Genomic DNA, 18,841 nt, shown 5'->3' on the forward strand with positions numbered 1-18,841 from the left:
CAGCTCTCTAAACTCCCTGTGTCTCCTGGAGGTCTTGACAGTAATCTAGTAGAACACGTTGGCAGAGGAGACGAGTGAGGAGTCCAGAGAAAAGGACCGGCAGTGAATCCAGAGGCTGAGAGAGGAAAGTGGGCTTAACTGGATGTTAGTTGAACCCTTCAATGAAACACTGAGCTCTCATCTGCAGATGTTTACTGATGTGTTGTCACAATGTAGTGTGCATCCTTTATTGTGACATGTAAACTGAATCTCAGCGTTTACTGCTTTACAGGTCATTTATACTGATGCCTACTGACATGACTTTAAACTATTGTGAGCTCATTTCTGCTCTCCAAACACTTTAAAATCTTTATCTTCATATAAAGGAACCACATGTTCTTCAGAGGGTCCGCTCAGTGTTTGGACCTCTGTATTCTGAAACCCTCATATAACAACGGTTGCCAGTAGGTGGCGCTGTGACTATGAGTTAATATTGGCCTGCAGAAGTCCTCAGGCCATGACTCTCATCAAGCATGGCAAGTTTGGGACAGTTTAGACAAAGAACAGTCGAGTTACAGCAGATTGATGGATGATGGTGAACCATGTAAAATGGCCGCCACACCACGTCCTCCCTGTTCATGAGACCTTGAAGCTTTTGATAACTTTTTATCACTAAAGTCTTTAGATTGTTCTCACTAAATATTAAGTTGATGTGATTCATTCTCTAGGAGGAGTTCACTAAAGTTCAGCAAAAACACAAGAAATGTATACAAAATTCAAAATGGCCGACTTCCGGTTGGGTTTAGAGAGGATGGCCAAATGCCAATGTCCCCCCTTACGGACTTTGAGGCGCGCTCCCGCGAAGTCCATGAGGGTTTAGGGCTGTCCCACTGTCAAATCGTCAAGTGTTTGAGTCTCTCGCAGACATTTTGAGCCCTTTATGAACCCTTTCCGTAAGTCAGCATGGTATGCTGACTTAGCCGAAGGGAATTACCCATAAATCATTGCAATGTGACGTTAAACACAGGGTAACCAGTGGACGCATGGAGGCGTAAAAAAAAAAGTAAACAAAGAGGACGGCTCAGTGTGTTCAGCCTGTCATATTAAATGTACACAGAAACATTCAGGGTTAAAGATGGAACAAAAAATAAACATGGAATCAGAAGATATTTATTTATTCATCAAATATTTGATTTTGTCATTGAAGCCGTTTTGAAAACGAGTAAATAGATTATATGAAGTTAGATCTCATCTAGTGAGGAAAGAGTCTGGAATACTTTCAAATCAGGGAGTACAAAGTATAAAATAAATAAATACACACAATTATACATCATATTTATTGTCGTTTTCATGGTAACGTGATATGTTGCAGCAAAGTGCTGTCCCATTCCTATTTACACCATCTCATGCCCTCACAGTCTCTCACACTCAGCCACTCACCAGGTGACGTCAGTAAGTCCTTGAGGGTTCAGGGTTTGAGGGTTTAGGGGGGACGTTGGGATTTGGCCGATGGCTCAAAGAGACTTTTGTTTAAGTCTACATGTGATACATGTGCACTGCTTACCAAATGGTATAGGTCTATGTGGAATGTACTACGAGGGCTGCACGGTCTAAGTTGTGTAGGGGGCGCTATAGAGCCGACTTCCCTCTGAAGCATTAAAACCACATCAGATAAAAACATGGAGGACTTTAAATGTCAGAGCAGTTTGTTCAGTTTGGAGCTTCTTCAGCCCCAGAAACACCTTCAGAGCTCATAATTCATAACTTTATGATCTTTAATCACTTTTCACTGTGAAGGTCTCAAGATCTGAAGTACATCAGGTTACATCTCTAAGAGTTACAGTGTGTTAATAACAATAAAAATAATTATGATAATAAAATAATAATAATAAAAATACGAACACTAATAACCATCATCACAATAATATTAATGATAATAACAATATTAATAATAGAAAATAATGACATTGATCAATATTATTAATAAAAATAAACATCAGAAGAACAATAGCTCCTCTAAATCTAAATTACGTTTCATATGTACAGTATGACGTCTTCGTCCGCTCTAAAGCTAACGTACATCCCTCCAAGCAGTACTTCCGGTGCGGATTTCAAAGTAAAGGATCGTGGGTCTTTTAGTTTACGTTTGGGATTAAGGAACAGAAGAGTCATTTAAGATCCTATTAGGACTCAGTACTATTTAGACTACAGTCAGTACTAGTATGAAGTACTTTTACTGTGTACTTTGTGAATCATTAAAGTCAGACAAAAATAATGAATCTTATTATTCAAAGAGTACACAGTAAAGTACTTCATATTATATCTGACTGTAGTCTTAATAATAAATAACAGGAGCTTAAATTACTCTTATGTTCCTTAATCACAAATAACTCACGCGATCCTTTACTTTGAAATCCGGACCGGAAGTACTCCTTGGAGTGATGTGCGGTAGCGTTAGAGCGCACGATTACGTCATACTGCACATACTAAACTTCGCTTTAAATCCATTTGTGTTCAGCTGACTGAAGAAAAACATCAAGTATTTCTGTAACTTCTTCTCGCGAGACTGAACTCAAACGTGACTTTGACCAAAGAGTCACTCAGTGAAAAGAGTTGCTCACTAACCTTTAGAAGCAGAGACGAAGCTGCGACACAACGAGCTCCAGAAGTGAAACTAAAGAGGAAACAGGAAGGGAGGGGCCGTCACGAAGACACCAGTGTACTTGGTGCTTTGTAATTGGCTCGTTCGAGTTGAACTGCGCCTCGCCTGGAAAGCAGACGAGAGCAGGCGGACGTAGGCGGGCGTTTTGGAGCTAAATCCAGGTCAAAGGTTTTGTTCACTTGAAAAAAAAATGTGAACCTGAAAGTTCAAAAATACAGCAATGTATCCAAAATAAAAATAAGTGAATGAAAAGTATTTTTGGGTTGAATATAATTTTGATTCAGTTCTGGAATTTTTTCGAATACATTTTTTTTTTCAGTTTTCACTTTCATATATATTTTGATATTTGAGTTGTTATATTTTTCACTTTCAGATTTTATATTTTCAGATTCAAATCTTTTTTTTCAGTTTAAAATCTTTTTTTCACTTTCAGGTTTTTTTGTCAGTTCAGGTTGTTTTTTTCAGTTCAGACTTCTAACCCGAATCTAACGTGGGGGGCGTGGTATCAACTGAGAGGGGCGTGTCATCATGAGTGACAGCATAACAACAAGGGCTGAGGAGTTCCTCAACCACGTTGCCTTCAGGTAACGTGGGCATCGCGAGAATTATGATTCAACATTTTCTATACCCCATATTCACGTGATTGAAATTAAAGAAAATTGCGCTGGTTTGCCTGTTTATGAATCATTAAACTCTTCCAATTATAATTTCTTAAAGCACACTTCTAAACCTAAATTTCCTACAACTCCCCCTACTTTGCTAGTAGTCATTAATACCCTGGAAATCACAATCCCCTCAAACAAACCGAGGATGAGTTTCCCTATCTGAACAATAGCAAACAACAGTTCAAGTTTATTGTCTACATCCACCCCTAACTGATCACCCTACGCTTGCCTCACTAAACACAGTAACAATCAATCCCGGTTGAAGTCCACAGATGTCCAGGTGGTGGGGCTGTAGATGGTGGAGGTCCTGCGTCGAGTACAGGATCCATCCTGAGGGGTAGAGAAGAGAATTTCTGAGAAGCTTTGTCTGCTCCTTTTTCACTTGACTAAATTACATTTTCTAATTTAATGCACCCTGAAATCCCATATAACCCTATGAAAATAAACAAAAAAATCGGTCTATTTTCCAAATTGCCAGTATCTCACCGGATGTGTTTAGAAGTAGGTACATCTGGACCCAATCAGGTCCTTCAGGATCCCAGTGAAGATGTTCAGGAGCTGCTTGTGAAGTCCTGCTATGGCATCGCTGGTGGCCTCAACTAAACAGTGGCCATCAGAAGTTCAAATTCTTCCTCATCGTCGACACATAACTGATTGCCCCTCCTACCAGTCGGTGACTGGATTATCGACACCAGAGTTCTCTGCTAGCTCGTCGCTGATTGTCGTCAATCCAGCCAGCGCCTTAGTCACCGATCCATCAGAAGTTGTGTTATTTGGAACGAAAGTACAGCAGGCAGATCCAAACTCCGCCCTTCTCAGCTGAAATCATATCTAATGCCATCCTATTCTGCAAGGTCATTAAACTAGTCTTCGCTAGCTGTGCATGCAGTCCTGATATGGCGTCCCTGGTGAAGTTTACAAAACGCCGTTGGTTATAGTAAATGTAATTGATCCAATTGACATTTGTATTGATTGACACCCTTTGAGAGAAAGCAGATTCTAAACCTGCAGCTATCTGACTTCTGGCTTTAAATTCATTAGGCACCCCCCTTGGTACCCCTATGTCATCTATGTATCTTGGCTATAAAATGAACCTCCCATGGTCCAGTCCCCCCTGTTGGTCAGCACCACTTACACCTGTGGACCTCATCCACAGCCAGCTGCCTGGTGATACAATAGACGATTGCTTTCTCCTGTCAGCGGATGCCTCTGTGTTCTCCACCTGTGAAAACAAAACTTGACTCATGTTAGTTAGCGCCCTTGTATATCTTATTGGTCGGCACCACCTCATGGTCCTGGTGGCAGCATGGGCATCTGTCGCTGTGGGGGGTCTCATGAGGGGAGGTGGTCCTGGTGGATACTGCTGATGTTGTGGTGGGTATGGCGCTCGTTGTGGTGGTGCATTGTACTGTCTTCCTCTTCTTTTGTGTGGGCAGTCTCTCAGCCAATTACCTTCTCTCCTGCATATGTAGCACCCCCCTTGGTAGTATCCTCTCCCTCTGTTGTATCCACGTCCTCTGCCTCTTGTCGAGAAGAGTTGAGCTCACAGAGAAAGCCGCCTTGGATACATGCATACACTTTCAGGGGAAGGTCAGGATATAAAAAGCATAAAGCATATACTCAGAAATCAACAATTAAAGTGTAATCGAAAGATAAAGTGTATGATCGTTACATAACAAATGTTTAATACATAGAGTGATTTAACAAATGTAAACCTGATAATAATAATAATAATAATAATAATAATATGTGTATCTGAGTATAGTGCAGTCTGAGTGTAGAAAGTACGGAGAAAGAGGAAGTAAGCAGGGTGTTGGCTTCAAGGGATGGGGAAATAATGGTGGTCACTCTCATTCCAGTTGTCAGTCCGTCCGTTTACCTACCTGGTATTCCGACCCGTGAGTAGTCCATTTGTTCACTCTCTGAAGATCCGCTACTAACGATGCATTTCGTTTTTTCAACTTGCCTGCCGTACAGTGTCGAGCCTCGGGTTTTCACCTGTACAAGGAAGCCTTCCAGTTAGTTCCTCGGAGATCAACTGTGTAGTCTTGGCGTTCCTGTGTCGAGCCTCGGGTGTCACACAGACAATCCAGCCAGCCTGCCTGCCAGCCGCGGACGCGGACCGGCCACTTCCCGGCTAAGATCTGAGCAGAGCGCGAGGACGCGCCTCCGTACTGACGTTTGACAGTTTTCCTGTCTGCTTCGTCTGCCGCTCAGCAGGATTAGCCACTTTCCGGCTTGGAACCGTGCAGAGGCGTGGAGACTCCTCCTATTGACTTTGTCCATTTCCTGTCTTTTACCTTGACTGAGAGAAATAAATGATCGTGGTTTTGAAATAGAACTCTTCTGTCTGAGTCTGCATTCGGGTCCATGAACACACCACATCATAACAGTATCGGGCCAGAAGTACCCCAGGATCTAACACTCTGTAATGTGGTGGAGGTTGGTAGTACACCACTGTGGGGCCGTTCTGCTGGATGTGGTTGGTGTGGGGTCGGGGTTGCAGCTGGATATTGGGGCTGCTGAGGGGGCTGAGCCTCTGCTACTGCCATCAGTTTCTTGGCCTGATGTCTTTTACTTATTTCTCTGTTAGCCTTATTTCTCTGTCAGCCTCCGCTATTTGTTTCTATTTGTATAAGTTTCAGCAGGCACTGCTTCAATCTCTTCTTATCTTCCTGTCTGCTTGTCTCCTTAGTTTGATGTCTCTGGTTGTGGTGAGTGAGGTGTTCCCTCCATATTACTCATGTCCCTAAAGCAATTTTACAGATGTATACTGACCTATTTCCTGGAACTGAAAAATCCATTTTAATGTTCCATCATCTTAGTAATTGAGTTTGTTACACCACATTTATAAGACAGTATCTAAATCTAATCTTAAAATAAAAAGATGGGGAATAATCATCCTAAAAAGTGATAACATGCATGTTTTACAACTTGCATAGCTCGCATACAGTTTGGCTTCAAACGTCAAACCCTTATCTCTCATCTTCACTGAACGGTTTTGAGGGGTGGCACTGGATCTCCTAAGCAAGCTGCATCAAGCATTCCTCGCTGAAAGGCCCAATCTGTGATTCAAATTTAAACATGAGGGCCATCCCAGCAAGAAAATTCAAAACACAGGAACCTGCCATCACTCCCAGAATGATTGGAAGGTCTTTTATGACATGGATTAATGCGAGGCATCAACTAAATCGCAGCCAAGAACATGTCGTACCCTGATGAGGACTCTCACACTTTGGGCTCTTTCACTCACTCGCACACGCACACACACACACACACACACACACACACAAAGCAAGGAGGTGTGGGCTCTTTATTAGTACTTACGTCAGTGTGGAAAGAACAATTTCTTGCCTATATTCCAGTCTGAGGTTAACGGGCAACATCAGTCTCTTCCTCGCTCTCTCCCTCCCACAATCTCTCTTTCCCAACTCCTTCGTCTTACTTTCTCGCTCTTACCTCGCCCACCTCACTCTCGCTCTCCGTCCCTCTCTCTATCTGCTTCCAACATACATTTATTTATCAGTGTGGGGAGCCTTGCTGGCCCACAGGGACCCTTTCACTTTGCTGATGTGCACAGCGGCTGCTGATTGTAACCTTATGTGCCCCTGCTTGTGAGTCATGTGAGGTAAAATGTGTCTGTGTGTGTGTGTGTGTGTGTTAGAGAGAGACAGTTGGGAAAAAGCCAGACTCCTGACTACTTTCATCATGTGGCAATCAACTTAACCACTGACACTCAGTCAAACATTATAGCATCAAGTCCCACAGGGTGCACATTCGGCCAATCCGAGGGGCAGATATCGATTCAGCACGGTTGGGTTTCAGATACTGCACACACATCATGCAGTGCAGTTGCTCGGTAATCACAAGTATGATCACTCAGTTGGTAATAGGAAGGACAAATGCGCAGTGTCCTTATCTATAATTGATTACAGTTACTTGTTGCACTAGAACGAGTTTTGCTTCCATGTTTGATGGAATGTTAACTTGATGTCAAACTCATTGAGGACACTGTTTTATAGTTTATGGTTGTATCTTATCGTTGATTTGCCTGCATGTACGTACACTCCAATAAAAAGGGCCATAAAACAATAAATTGCAACTAAAAACAAGCAACACAATTTCTGTGCTCCATGTTTTGCTGTGTTTGACTATTTTAACCTGCAATAACTGATGTTTTGGCCGTTTGGAGACAGCGCAAAGGAAACATATTGAAAAGCTCATATGGAAAATATGTTCGCAAACTTTCTCCCTTTTATACAACCAACAGATTGTTGGTTGAACATTGTTATTCATTCGAAGGTGGTTGAAAAAAATATCCCCTCCCTTTTAGCTCGGTGTTGATCTCCATCAACTCCAGAGGGAAATATGAAGCAAGATGCTAAATGCTCCACTCTGTTCAGGTATTCACTCACTTTGTCTGTATGCCATGTGGTGCTGGGCAGGTAGTGTATAATTAATCTGCGCTTTCTCAATGAAATGGCCAGAAACTGTGCTGATGAAAGCGGTGACAGTGAAACCAAACAGTCAATCTGTAGGCCAGAAAAACAGAACTGAATAGAAACGTGCTATCAATTGAACTTCTTGTCGAACAATATATCACAGATGATGTTCTAATACGTATTGTATGTAAAACTCTTTGGATTGCAGTGTTTGAAAGATGTTAAACTGGCTTTGCCTCGACAGCTATCAGGCCGAGTTTGAATTTGTTCGAGTCAAGTCACCTGGATGGTCATTTATCTCCCAGATATTGTTTGATCAAATTCATAAAAAATGATAAATAACTAAATAGGCTTGAAGTCGTTTACTCTCATCCTGAACTGAATCTATCATAACGATGCTGAGGTTTATTTTTCTGGACATTTTTGATGGATTAGTTCATTTTTCTTATTGGTGAATCATTTTATATTTCTAAATTGAACCCGGGAAGAAAAATCTAATAAATACTAAAATGCCCCTGGCACACACACAATGTTAAAATGTGTATTTAATCTTGGGTGAAATGCAACTTTGCTTTCAAGAACATATTACCGACCAGACTGCAGTACTGCAATTGTGCCAGCAGGCGGCATTACGCAGTCTTGGAGCTGTGAGTGAATCTGCTCTGACTGCATGGCTTCAGGCAGCATGACCACAGGAAAATAGACTTCACACCCCTCAGTACACCGCCAGCGTGACGCCTCAGCTTTCTAGTGACACACGAGTACAAACGCAATGCACACACACCAAGATGTCACACAAAATAAGAGCTTCTTCGTATTTTTATTTTTAATAGAAAAGAAAGTATTCAAAATAATACAACAGGAAGTTTCCGGTAAAGATGACAGAAAAAAATGTGATCTGTGTCTAAAGGGCAACGACGCATCCTCCCCTTCAGCTCAGCCCCGTTTTCTGCTTCAGTGTGTGTGTGTGTGTGTGTGTGTGAACACTGAATCAAATTAGAAATAGTGCTTTATGATGCACATGACAGTCTGCTGGTGAAATGCAAAGGGATACAATGTGTGTTTGTCTGGTTTATATGTACATGTGAGGTGTGTTGGAATGACAGTGTGCTACGATATGTACAATAAAAGACTCCGTGTGTGTGTGGGCTTGGATCTGCAGTTCTGTGGTATATGAAGGAGGATAGATTGGGTTGAGACACAGATGATCTGAATTAACACAGCTTCAGTCTACCTGCTGTGGTGAGGGGGATGATAATGGGATTGGTGGTGGTGATGATGATGATGATGATGCACTATAAAGGAAGCCAAGAGTAAAACAAACTGAAGAAAAGAACATCAGAAAAGGGGACAAAAAAAAGAACTGAACTTGTAGCTGCGAAACACAATTTAAAAAAAATAAAGGTCCTTGACTTCAGAAGGCAGGAGGAGTTTAGAGTTTCTAAATCACCGGCTCGCTCCCTCCTCTCTCTTATTAAAATATCACAAATTTTTCACTCTCTTTCCTCACCCCGCCCTCACCCAGTCTCTCAGTCCCTCATGGGCCAGGTGGCCTGGCTGAAGGTAGGCAGGCCAAAAAAGTTCAGTGTGGATCCTGGTGGTGTTACACAAGCCCTCTGCCTTCAGCACCTGTTATTCCCAGGGCCTCCTCTCTTCTTTACTTATGTGTCTCAGTCCCCCACACACCCACCAAGGACATTTGTCCGTACTGGGAGCTCCATATTTGGGAGTTCCTCTGTCCAACTGCATGGGTTCAATATTCAAGATCGAACCACGGAGGTACAGCCGGATGGATATGGAGGGACAGAGGGAGGGATGAGGAGCTGCTGTTTTCCTGCTTGACGAAATGACTCAGTTTGAGCCGCCCGTTTCCTTCTCGTCACGTCCTCCACCATCTCTCCCTCCTTTCATCTGTCTGTCCCTTCATCGCTCCGCCACCTCCATCTGTCCGCTCAGGGGCCCGAAGGGGTGAGGAGGGCTGTAGTCTCTGAAGAAAGTGCTCTTCATCCCATTTTCCCTCTCTCTCTCTCTCACATGTATCCCCCACGCTTTCACTTTCGATTAAAATATTATCTTTGCCATACGTTCAAAAACACACACGTGCTCATACCAACACATACAGTGTCCCGTCACATCAACGCCCCATCGGTAAAACATTGATTCAACTCTCTCTCTCTCAGGCATACATAAGCACACACGTCCGCATTCACACACACACACACACACACACACACTGTGAGGCTCTCTGTGAGGGTGAATCTCGGGGGCCTCTGTGCTATGTCCCATCTTCCTCCTCCTCCTCCTCCGAACAGTAGTCTTGTCCCTGCAAAGAAAGAGAGATGAGAGAAGATGAGACGTGCATGATTTCCTACTCTAATTTGCTCTGGTTACGTACGCTCAGTAATAACCGACTTCAAATGACTCCCTCTGAACCGTCTGCATGCAGCAATCCCCGACGCACTTTTTTTTACTCCAGTCACACTAAAACAAACCCTCGTCAAATTTCTGGAACTGGCAAAGAAAATGCTGGATGAGGCGTTTAAGTGCTGACAGGTGGGCAGTTATGCTGCTTTGTTTCTTCCATCATGATGAAGCGCTAACTCAACGGCCTTGCTTTCCTCTACAGAGCCGGCCTGACAGCTCGTCTAACTGCGCTCGCTGTCTCGATTTCAATAAGGCTTCAACACACAGGCAGCCTCAGTACCCGAAAAATCACCAGCGGAGAGAAACCAAGTGCATTTAAAAACAGTACGGTGCCCAAGTTCTACTTTGAGGCATTGAACAGCTGTATTTCCATTTCATGCTACGTCATACATTTAATTCACTACATTTCAAATGAAAACATTTTTACACAAATTTAGTTTTCAATTTCAGCTTCTTCCACCAGGCGGTCAGGATGCTGAACTCTCTCCCTCCCTCTCTCCTCTCTCCCCCCCTGCCATCTCTCCCCTGACCTCTCTACCCTCCCCCTCACCCACCTTTCCCCACTGCCTCAAATGGAACATACCAGGACATCTACTCCCCCTCACACCCCTTCCCTCATCCAGCACCAGTCACTTTTTATCAGCACCAGTCACTTTTTATTCTCTGCTGCTACTTGTTTAATCCTTTATCTAGGCCCTTATGTTCTTAACTTTATTCTATTTTATTCTATTATATGTTATATGTTCATGTCTATATTACACTGTGGGACTGCGAGAAACGGCATTTCGAATTTTCTGTATGCATAACACATGTGGAAACTTTGACAATAAAGTGAACTTTGAACTTTGAACTTTGAACAATTTCAATGCTCCAATACATTTATCTGACAGCTATAGTTACTTGTTACTGAGCAAAGGATTGGTCAATTCATCATCATAAGTCATTTATCAAATAATCTGCAACTGTTTGGATGATTGATTATATGTTCTTAAAGCAAAATAACTACAACTCAACTGCAAGGATTTGATGCTTTTCATTGTCTTATGTGATAGTCAGTTGAAGATCTCTTCTTGTTGGCCAAAATTATCTATTTTGAAGACGCCATCTTGGGCTTCAGGATGTTGCGTTTGCGACACTATTTTTTCACTCTTCTGATATTGGCAGATTAATGGATGATTAAAAGAAACCGCGAGTAGCAGCGCACACCAAGCGAAGTGTAACATTAGCATTTTGAGCGTTTCTGGCCAATGTTTACAGAAGTCCAAGATTCCTTTTTGTTCTGTTTTTGGTCGTCTCCAACTCTTGAGAAATAAATGCTCCACAATGTGGAGCAGCTAGTCGCTAACTTTGACCGTCTGCTGTTTGATGCTGATCGTGTATTGTTGGTTAATCGCAGCTTTTTGCTGAAGTGGCCAGAAACGTATGAGAGCAGAGAAAAGATGCGGGCCAGAAAACCAAAACAATCAGCTGAAAGATTCTAAAACGCTGGTCGCGCAATAATTCTTGGCGGGTTCCTAAATATGGGAAACCTACTTCACATTATCCTTTAACAAAAATATTGAATAGAGTGGCTTCAAGTATATATTCCTGATAACTAGATACGCAACATTTTAAATGCAGTACTTCTACACCTGTAACTGAGTATTTCTACACTGTGATATAGCTACATACGGTTAAAAACAGGCAGGCGATGAATGAAATGCATAACACCAAAACTGAATCTATTACTCACTATCGCTTCACTGCGACCTCATTTTCAGTCAAACAACCGGTGAGATGAAATGTCAGACTAAGAGTAGTAAGTGCTCATCCCTGCAGCCATCCCACACACACACACACACACACACACACACACACACACACACACACACACACACACACACACACACACACACACACACACACACACACACACACACACACACACACACACACACACACACACACACACACACACACACACACACACACACACATGGGGGGCGGAGTGTGGAGCTCATAAGCAGAGTGACACTGTGGACTAATGGTTGTTGTAGTACAGCCTGTCTCTTTAAATGTTAAGACCCAGCTGTTTCTTTAAACGCTCAGAGACCCAGTCCAGTCCAGTCCACCCGGTCCCTCCCTCCCCCACCAACCCAAACACACACAGCGCCCCCCCCCCCCCCCCCCCCCCTCACCTTCTCAATCTTCTCATCCAGCATCCTGAAAAATTCCTGCTGGCTCTCTGACGTGTGAATGCTGAGAGAGAGAGAAGAAAAACGGAAAAGCGAGAAGGTGGGGGGAGAGGAAGTTGGAGACGAGGAGGAGAAGGGAGGCAACAAATACATCATGAGAATTTTCCATTACACCCCCCACACAGCACAAACACACACACACGCATAAACACACGCACACACAATCCTCCCTGCAGTGTGAGAAAGGCTGTGGAGGAATTGAAATCATTATTTTATGAAGTGTGAACCCAGTCTCTCGTCCAAAGGCAGAATACTGTGCAGCCACCAACAACCAATATGTTTACATATACAAACGTACACAGTCAGAGGTTGTCCGAGAGCGTTATAAGAACTAGACGCAGTTTATCACTTACTTTACACATCGTAACATCAACATACTGATTCTAAGTTGCATCTTAATGGACGCTGGACATAACGGTTTACTAAAGGTTCAGTTCAGCCAAATTGCAACACACTACGACGGCAACAAATGGATCAAGCTTTCCTTGGAACTTCTAAACTCCCCATGAGAGCTGTTCACAGTGAGCTGGCAAAACACTCATCACAACGTCTATTAGCACTGCGGCTGCTCTGGTGCTTTCCGTTATATTGTATGATCTTCCTCGGCAGATGAAGTGCGACATTGTTTCTAGAAAAGTGTGTTAATGTGTTTAATGTCAGTACTAAATAAAGAAATCGATTTGGCTGCCGCTAGAGGTAAATATGAGCTCGTTTTATTATTTGGGTGAACTGACCCTTTGTACATGTTGGCTATCATGAGCCTTTTTTAACACATCAATCGTCTATTTTTTTAACAATATCCACCAGACTTATAGTTCAGCACATACAGACTGCTATTGGCCACTTACTTAGACTTGATGTTTGTTGAAGAGACCTCTTTCTGCTGTTTGCCCCTGTACTGCACATTACTCTTCTCCTGAAAGGCAAACACACACACACACACACACACACCCCATTAGTTGGGGCAAACAGCCACCCCCCTGAAAGCATGTGTCACCTCAGACCTGCATTATTAAATCATGTCCTCACCCGGCTGGCAGCCATAAGCCATCGATACAAATGTACGTCGGTGTAATAAGACCGATGAAGGTTGGTCACCTCACATGAGTTCCCCTCCATGTCTTTGTGGACGCTTTCCTGCTACAGCGCTGCAGTTCTATAAATTAGTGACGGTGCTTCTGTTTTTTAAAATCAGAATTCATACACTGAACAGAAATATCAACACTTTGGGTTTTGCTTCCCATTTCGTACGAGTTGATCAAAGACTTTCTACGCACACAGAAGGCTTACTTCTGCACAAATTAGTTTGCCAAGTGAATCCATCCACCCGACAGTGTGGCATATAAAGATGCTAATTAAACAGCATGATTATTACACAGGCCAGTCTTGGATTGTATTTTATTAGGATTCCACGAAGGACTCGGGCTACTGTTGTGGAATATTATACAGAAACACATATTCTTTGCCACACATAAGCAGAAGTATCAGTCAGTATCTGGCATGACCATCGTCTGCTTCATGCAGTGCACCACATCTCTTTTGCACAGAGTTCACCAGGTTGGTAATTGAGGCTTTCAACATTGCTGAATATTAACAAGGAACGCCGTCGTGTATGTCGCATCCCAAACATGCTCGTTGGGTGAATAGTATGCAGGCCATGCAAGAACCTGGATGTTTTCATCTTCCAGAAATAGTGTACATATCCTTGCAACATGGGGTGGTGCATTATAATGCCGCGACATGAGGTGAATGCTGCGGATCAGCGGCACTGAACCGAGGGCCTCAGGTTCACGACAACGAACGGCAGTCGGGTCAGATCGGCTCCAGTTCACAGTTTGTGCAGAAATTCTTCGGGTGGTGCGAACGCTCGGCTGTCCCGGTGGCCGGTCTCAGACCACCTTGCAGGCGAAGAAGCCGGATGTGGAGGTCCTCGGCTGACGTGGTTTCACGTGGCCTGCGGTTGTTAGGCCCGGTCGGACGTACTGCCAAATTCTCGGAAACGACATTGGAGACGGCTTCTGGTTGGGAAATGAACATTCAATTCACGGGCAACAGCTGTGGCCTTTTTGTTGTGACCAGCCCAAGGCACACCTGTGTAATAACCATGCTTTCTAATCAGCATCTTGATAAGTCACACCTGTCAGGTAAAGTGTTCACCAACATGGGTGTAACACTTTTGTGCAAGAAACTTGAGAGGAATAAGCATTTTGTGTGCAGAGATCTTTTCTTTAAACTCGTGAAAAATGGGAGCAAAAACAAAAGTGTTGCGTTTATATTTGTGTTCAGTGTATAAATCCTGATTAAAATACAGTACTACATTACTGAGTTGAATCTTTGTTTTTCTTAAAGATACATTTTTAGAGAGACCTTATGTGTGACCAGCTCGAGACCCACCTGTGTATTAATGATGCCGTTTAATCAGCACCTTCTACTCTCACACCTGTCAGGTGCATTGTGTGGTCTCTTGGCATTGTCGTGAGAAAAAAGCCGCTTTGGGAGCAAAGTGTCTTTGTTTTGTTTTTTCTCATTGTATTTGCGTTGCTTCTCGTTTCACCAGGACGCCAGTCAGACTGACCTGATTTACTGAAGGAGCAAACAGGATCTCACTTCCCACTTCTACACGTTTCAATCACTTAGTTAGTGTCTTGATGAGGGTGTAAACATGTACAAGCTTTACAATTTGGAGGTTGAGTGTGCATTTGGGATCAAAGTGTCAGATTCAGCAAGTTATTTCTAAAAAAGAGCCCGACCAACATTTCTTTCCACCGTTTAAGACGGCAGGTTCTGCAGGAAGAGTCAAACCAACCAAGCGATCAGCTCCTGCGTTCCACACACACCAGCATGTTGTCTCTACCTGCGTGTGAGGCACCTCTCTGTGTGTGTGTGTGTGTGTGTGTGTGTGTGTGTGTGTGTGTGTGTGTAAGCTGCCGGGCGCTGCCTTCGGACACAAACACGAGCCTGTTCGCCCGGGTTGATAAACTGTCAGGTAAAGGTCTGAGTCTGTGTGGATGACGGGCTGTCGGTGGATGGGCTGGTGTGTGTGTGTGTGTGTGTGTGTGTGTGTCTGCGTCTCTCACCAGGTTCTCCTGGTTGCGTGCATTCACCCGGTTTTCCTCCCCTCTCATGTACTTCACCTCCTCCACTCCCTTCATCTTGTATTCATCTGAGGAGAGGGTGGTTGAGAGAGAGAGAGAGAGAGAGAGAGAGGCATGATTAAAGGAGGGAGAGAGAGGCAGCAGGGAAACAAACAACACGTATTTATCGGACATCCTCCAGAGAAGAAACACCGGCCAGATTTGGCTCATTCATCCCGGTGAATGTGATTTAAAAGGCTAAAATGATTGCACCATGTCACATCGGCTTCACCGCATTATTTCAACATTACCAATGACTACACCATTGATTTTAGTTCTAATTTGTTCAAGGTAATCTGATAACTGCAACCGGACACGGCGTTTTAGAAAGTGGACATGACAGCTGAGGTTCAAGTCGGAGGAAACTAGTCATCTCCTTTCCACTTAAGCTGCAGCATCTCCTCTGAGGAAAGCAAAAAGCGAGAGGGAATACACGTCCATGTGACGTAAGAGAGGGGACAGAGGAGACACAAAAAAGCAGGGAACAGATGAGAGGGAGCGAGCTGGAGGGGATTAAAGATCAGTCCAACAGCTTCTAGGCTACATGGACAGCTTAGACAGTTAAGACAAGCTCACGTTAACACTCCCTCAAAACTGCACGGCATCGCCACCGCGCCCCGCAATATGCAGCCCGAATCCCCCCCGCCAGAGGTAGAATCAGGGCAACGCCCCCGAATGTACGGAACTTCCTCACAGCACTCCGTTTGAATCCCAGAGAATCAAAAATAGATTTACAACAACCACAAGTTCATCACATCACTCTGCCCAGATGTTACAATCAAGCAAAAAACAGCAAACATTCCTCTGTTCTAGCTCTTCAGTTGGGAGAATGTGCCGCTCCCCTCTGACTTATGCGATTATAAACGGAATATCTTTCGGACTGTTGTTCACAGAAGTCGAGCGAACTGTAAGACGTCATCTTGAGCTTCAGGAACATGTGACTTACCGTCAATAGACTAAATAAATAATGAGAAAATGATTTATCAATATCATCATACCGATAACACCAGTCGCAATATCACAGCCTCATTCACTCGTTCACTGTTGTATAGTACATACTGTAATTTATACTTTTTAGTTTACTCGGTAATCAGCATTAATAATTGTATGAATATCCTCATCAGTTTATATCATGCATTCTACAGTAAATAGGGACTGAAGTCTTTTCCTTTGAGCACTAACTGCATTAAGGCACAAAAAATGAGATGAAAGACACAAAACAAAGCTTTTACCAGACAAACAACAATATCACCTTAAATTAGGGCGAAACATCCAAATATGAACAACCACATCGATATCAACATTGACGATATTGAGAGAGAGAGACAATGAGAATAATCATCAGTACTGTGGATTTAAAAAGGCACACACAGTCTTGTATGTTCAGAACACGTCACTGTAATGTGGCTTTCATAACCGGGAGAAGACGACACTCACGCCAGATACTGATATCCCAAGTCTAAGATGATATCCAGCCTCACGTCACGATATAATATGGATGTTTTGCCCGGCCCTACGATGGATCTGACAGTGATGTGACATGATGTGATATTTGAAACTCGACATACAACACCTTTACTGAGGACCAAAGCCCACCGAACCTTGAGCGGAGCGATTCAAGCACACTGGCATTTCTGCTGACTACCCGGTTGTTAGACATTGTACTGATAAAGCAGCCGAGACTCTGTGTCTCTCATACACACACACACACACACACACACACACACACACACACACACACACACACACACACACACACACACACACACACACACACACACACACACACACACACACACACACACACACACACACACACACACACACACACACCTCTCGGCCTTATCTGTTGCACACTTTGTATTTTGCCCTCCCTCTATCAGTCTGTTTATCCGTGTGTCTGTCTGTGCCACTTTGAACCCAGCTGACAGGTTCAACCCTGCTTCTGCGCCGTTTCTCACAATCCACCCACCGCACCTGGATCACCTGTGTGCACAATCGCCTGCGTTTCTACGTCAGACACGTGCGTCACTGTGGAGCAAAAACACGGCCTGCGTCTGTCAGATAAAACGCTGCCGACGAGAAATCATTTCAAAAAGGGAGAGAAAGAGAAAGAAGGGGGGAGAAAGCTGTGCAGATTTGAGAGAAAGAGAAGGAGAGATGAGCGGGGGGGGGAGGAACAAACGGTGACTACTTTTCTTCTGTTCTGTTTGTAACAGGAATGTAAACGAGTCGGCTCCTGTCTGAACATGCTGACACACACAAACGGTTTTATAACACTACACAGGGTCACCGAGCTAAGATGGGCTCTGTAAACATGCAGCGCGTACGCTTGCTGCAGAAGGAAACTGAATTAAGGGCCATTTCCTCTGCTCTCGTGCACATCACAGGAGCAAGCCACACAGATTTCAAGCCACATAATCCGCACCTTTAAAAGGTGGATACAGATGAACGGGGGAAGGGGTGAAATCAGCTACGCAAATAAATCTAAATGGACGTTTTCAAGCAAGCGAATTGAGGACAACAAATGTCATTTTATCATTTGGGTGAGCTGCAGCCTGACGGGTGAAACTGTCTGAATGTTACTGGACAGCCACTGAGCTTAATGTGACGGGTATACGTAGATCAAAGTGACCCAGCTTACGCCAATCAAGACTCATCACATCACAGACTTTGCTTCAGAGAGGAGAGGAGCAAAAACTGGTCATGCTGTGTGAGTGTAGAGAGAGAGTGTGTGTGTGTGTGTGTGTGTGTGTGTGTGTGTGTGTGTGTGTGTGTGTGTGTGTGTGTGTGTGTGTGTGTGTGTGTGTGTGTGTGTGCGGCAGTCATCGTCACAAGAAACGACAAGGGTGTTTCGTCACGCCGATGCCGGGCCGGGCTCGCTTGGGGAGGGGAACCGTCAGAGAGGGGAAGATGAAAGGCGAGGACTGTTTTTGAGAGGCCGTGATTGTGTGATGTGGCCATCTTTCTCATCTCCGATTAGAAACCGCGCGCTCTGCGCTGACCTTAAGGTACAAACACTTGGGTGTGCACGAGGGCGTGCATGCGCCCACACACACACGTTTGTCCTTTTCGTGCAAGTGTTGCGTTTTGTATGGGTGCGACTCGTTTAAATAGCCGCGCTGGGAGCGCGTGAGTGTATTTCTGTGCGTGTCTTTGTGTCTGCTCTAACAGCTCTCGTGGCGATGTCACTCTGCCCTTCCCGCTGTGTGTCCTCCCTCTCAGCCACTCTGGCTCCAGACCACCACCGGCCTGGCCATGACATTTACACCTGAACATAAAAGTCTTGTCTCTAACACAC

The 18,841-nt window shown here is 44.0% G+C and overlaps 1 protein-coding gene across 1 annotated transcript in view; it reads right to left on the reverse strand.

The window, feature by feature from the left end:
* Positions 1-8,560: 8,560 nt before the first annotated feature.
* Positions 8,561-18,841, reverse strand: part of LOC306776999 (uncharacterized protein C1orf21 homolog) — a 28,282-nt gene continuing 18,001 nt past the window's right edge. Inside the window, exons 3-6 of the mRNA XM_079267916.1 lie at positions 15,484-15,569; positions 13,255-13,322; positions 12,350-12,410; positions 8,561-10,071 (exon numbers count right to left, since the gene is read on the reverse strand). Coding sequence (XP_079124042.1) covers positions 10,024-10,071; positions 12,350-12,410; positions 13,255-13,322; positions 15,484-15,569 — 263 coding nt within the window. The 3' untranslated portion in view covers positions 8,561-10,023. The remainder of the gene's footprint in view (positions 10,072-12,349; positions 12,411-13,254; positions 13,323-15,483; positions 15,570-18,841) is intronic.

This window comes from Melanostigma gelatinosum, assembly GCF_949748355.1.
Source record: "Melanostigma gelatinosum genome assembly, chromosome: 4".
Classification (NCBI taxonomy): domain Eukaryota; kingdom Metazoa; phylum Chordata; class Actinopteri; order Perciformes; family Zoarcidae; genus Melanostigma; species Melanostigma gelatinosum.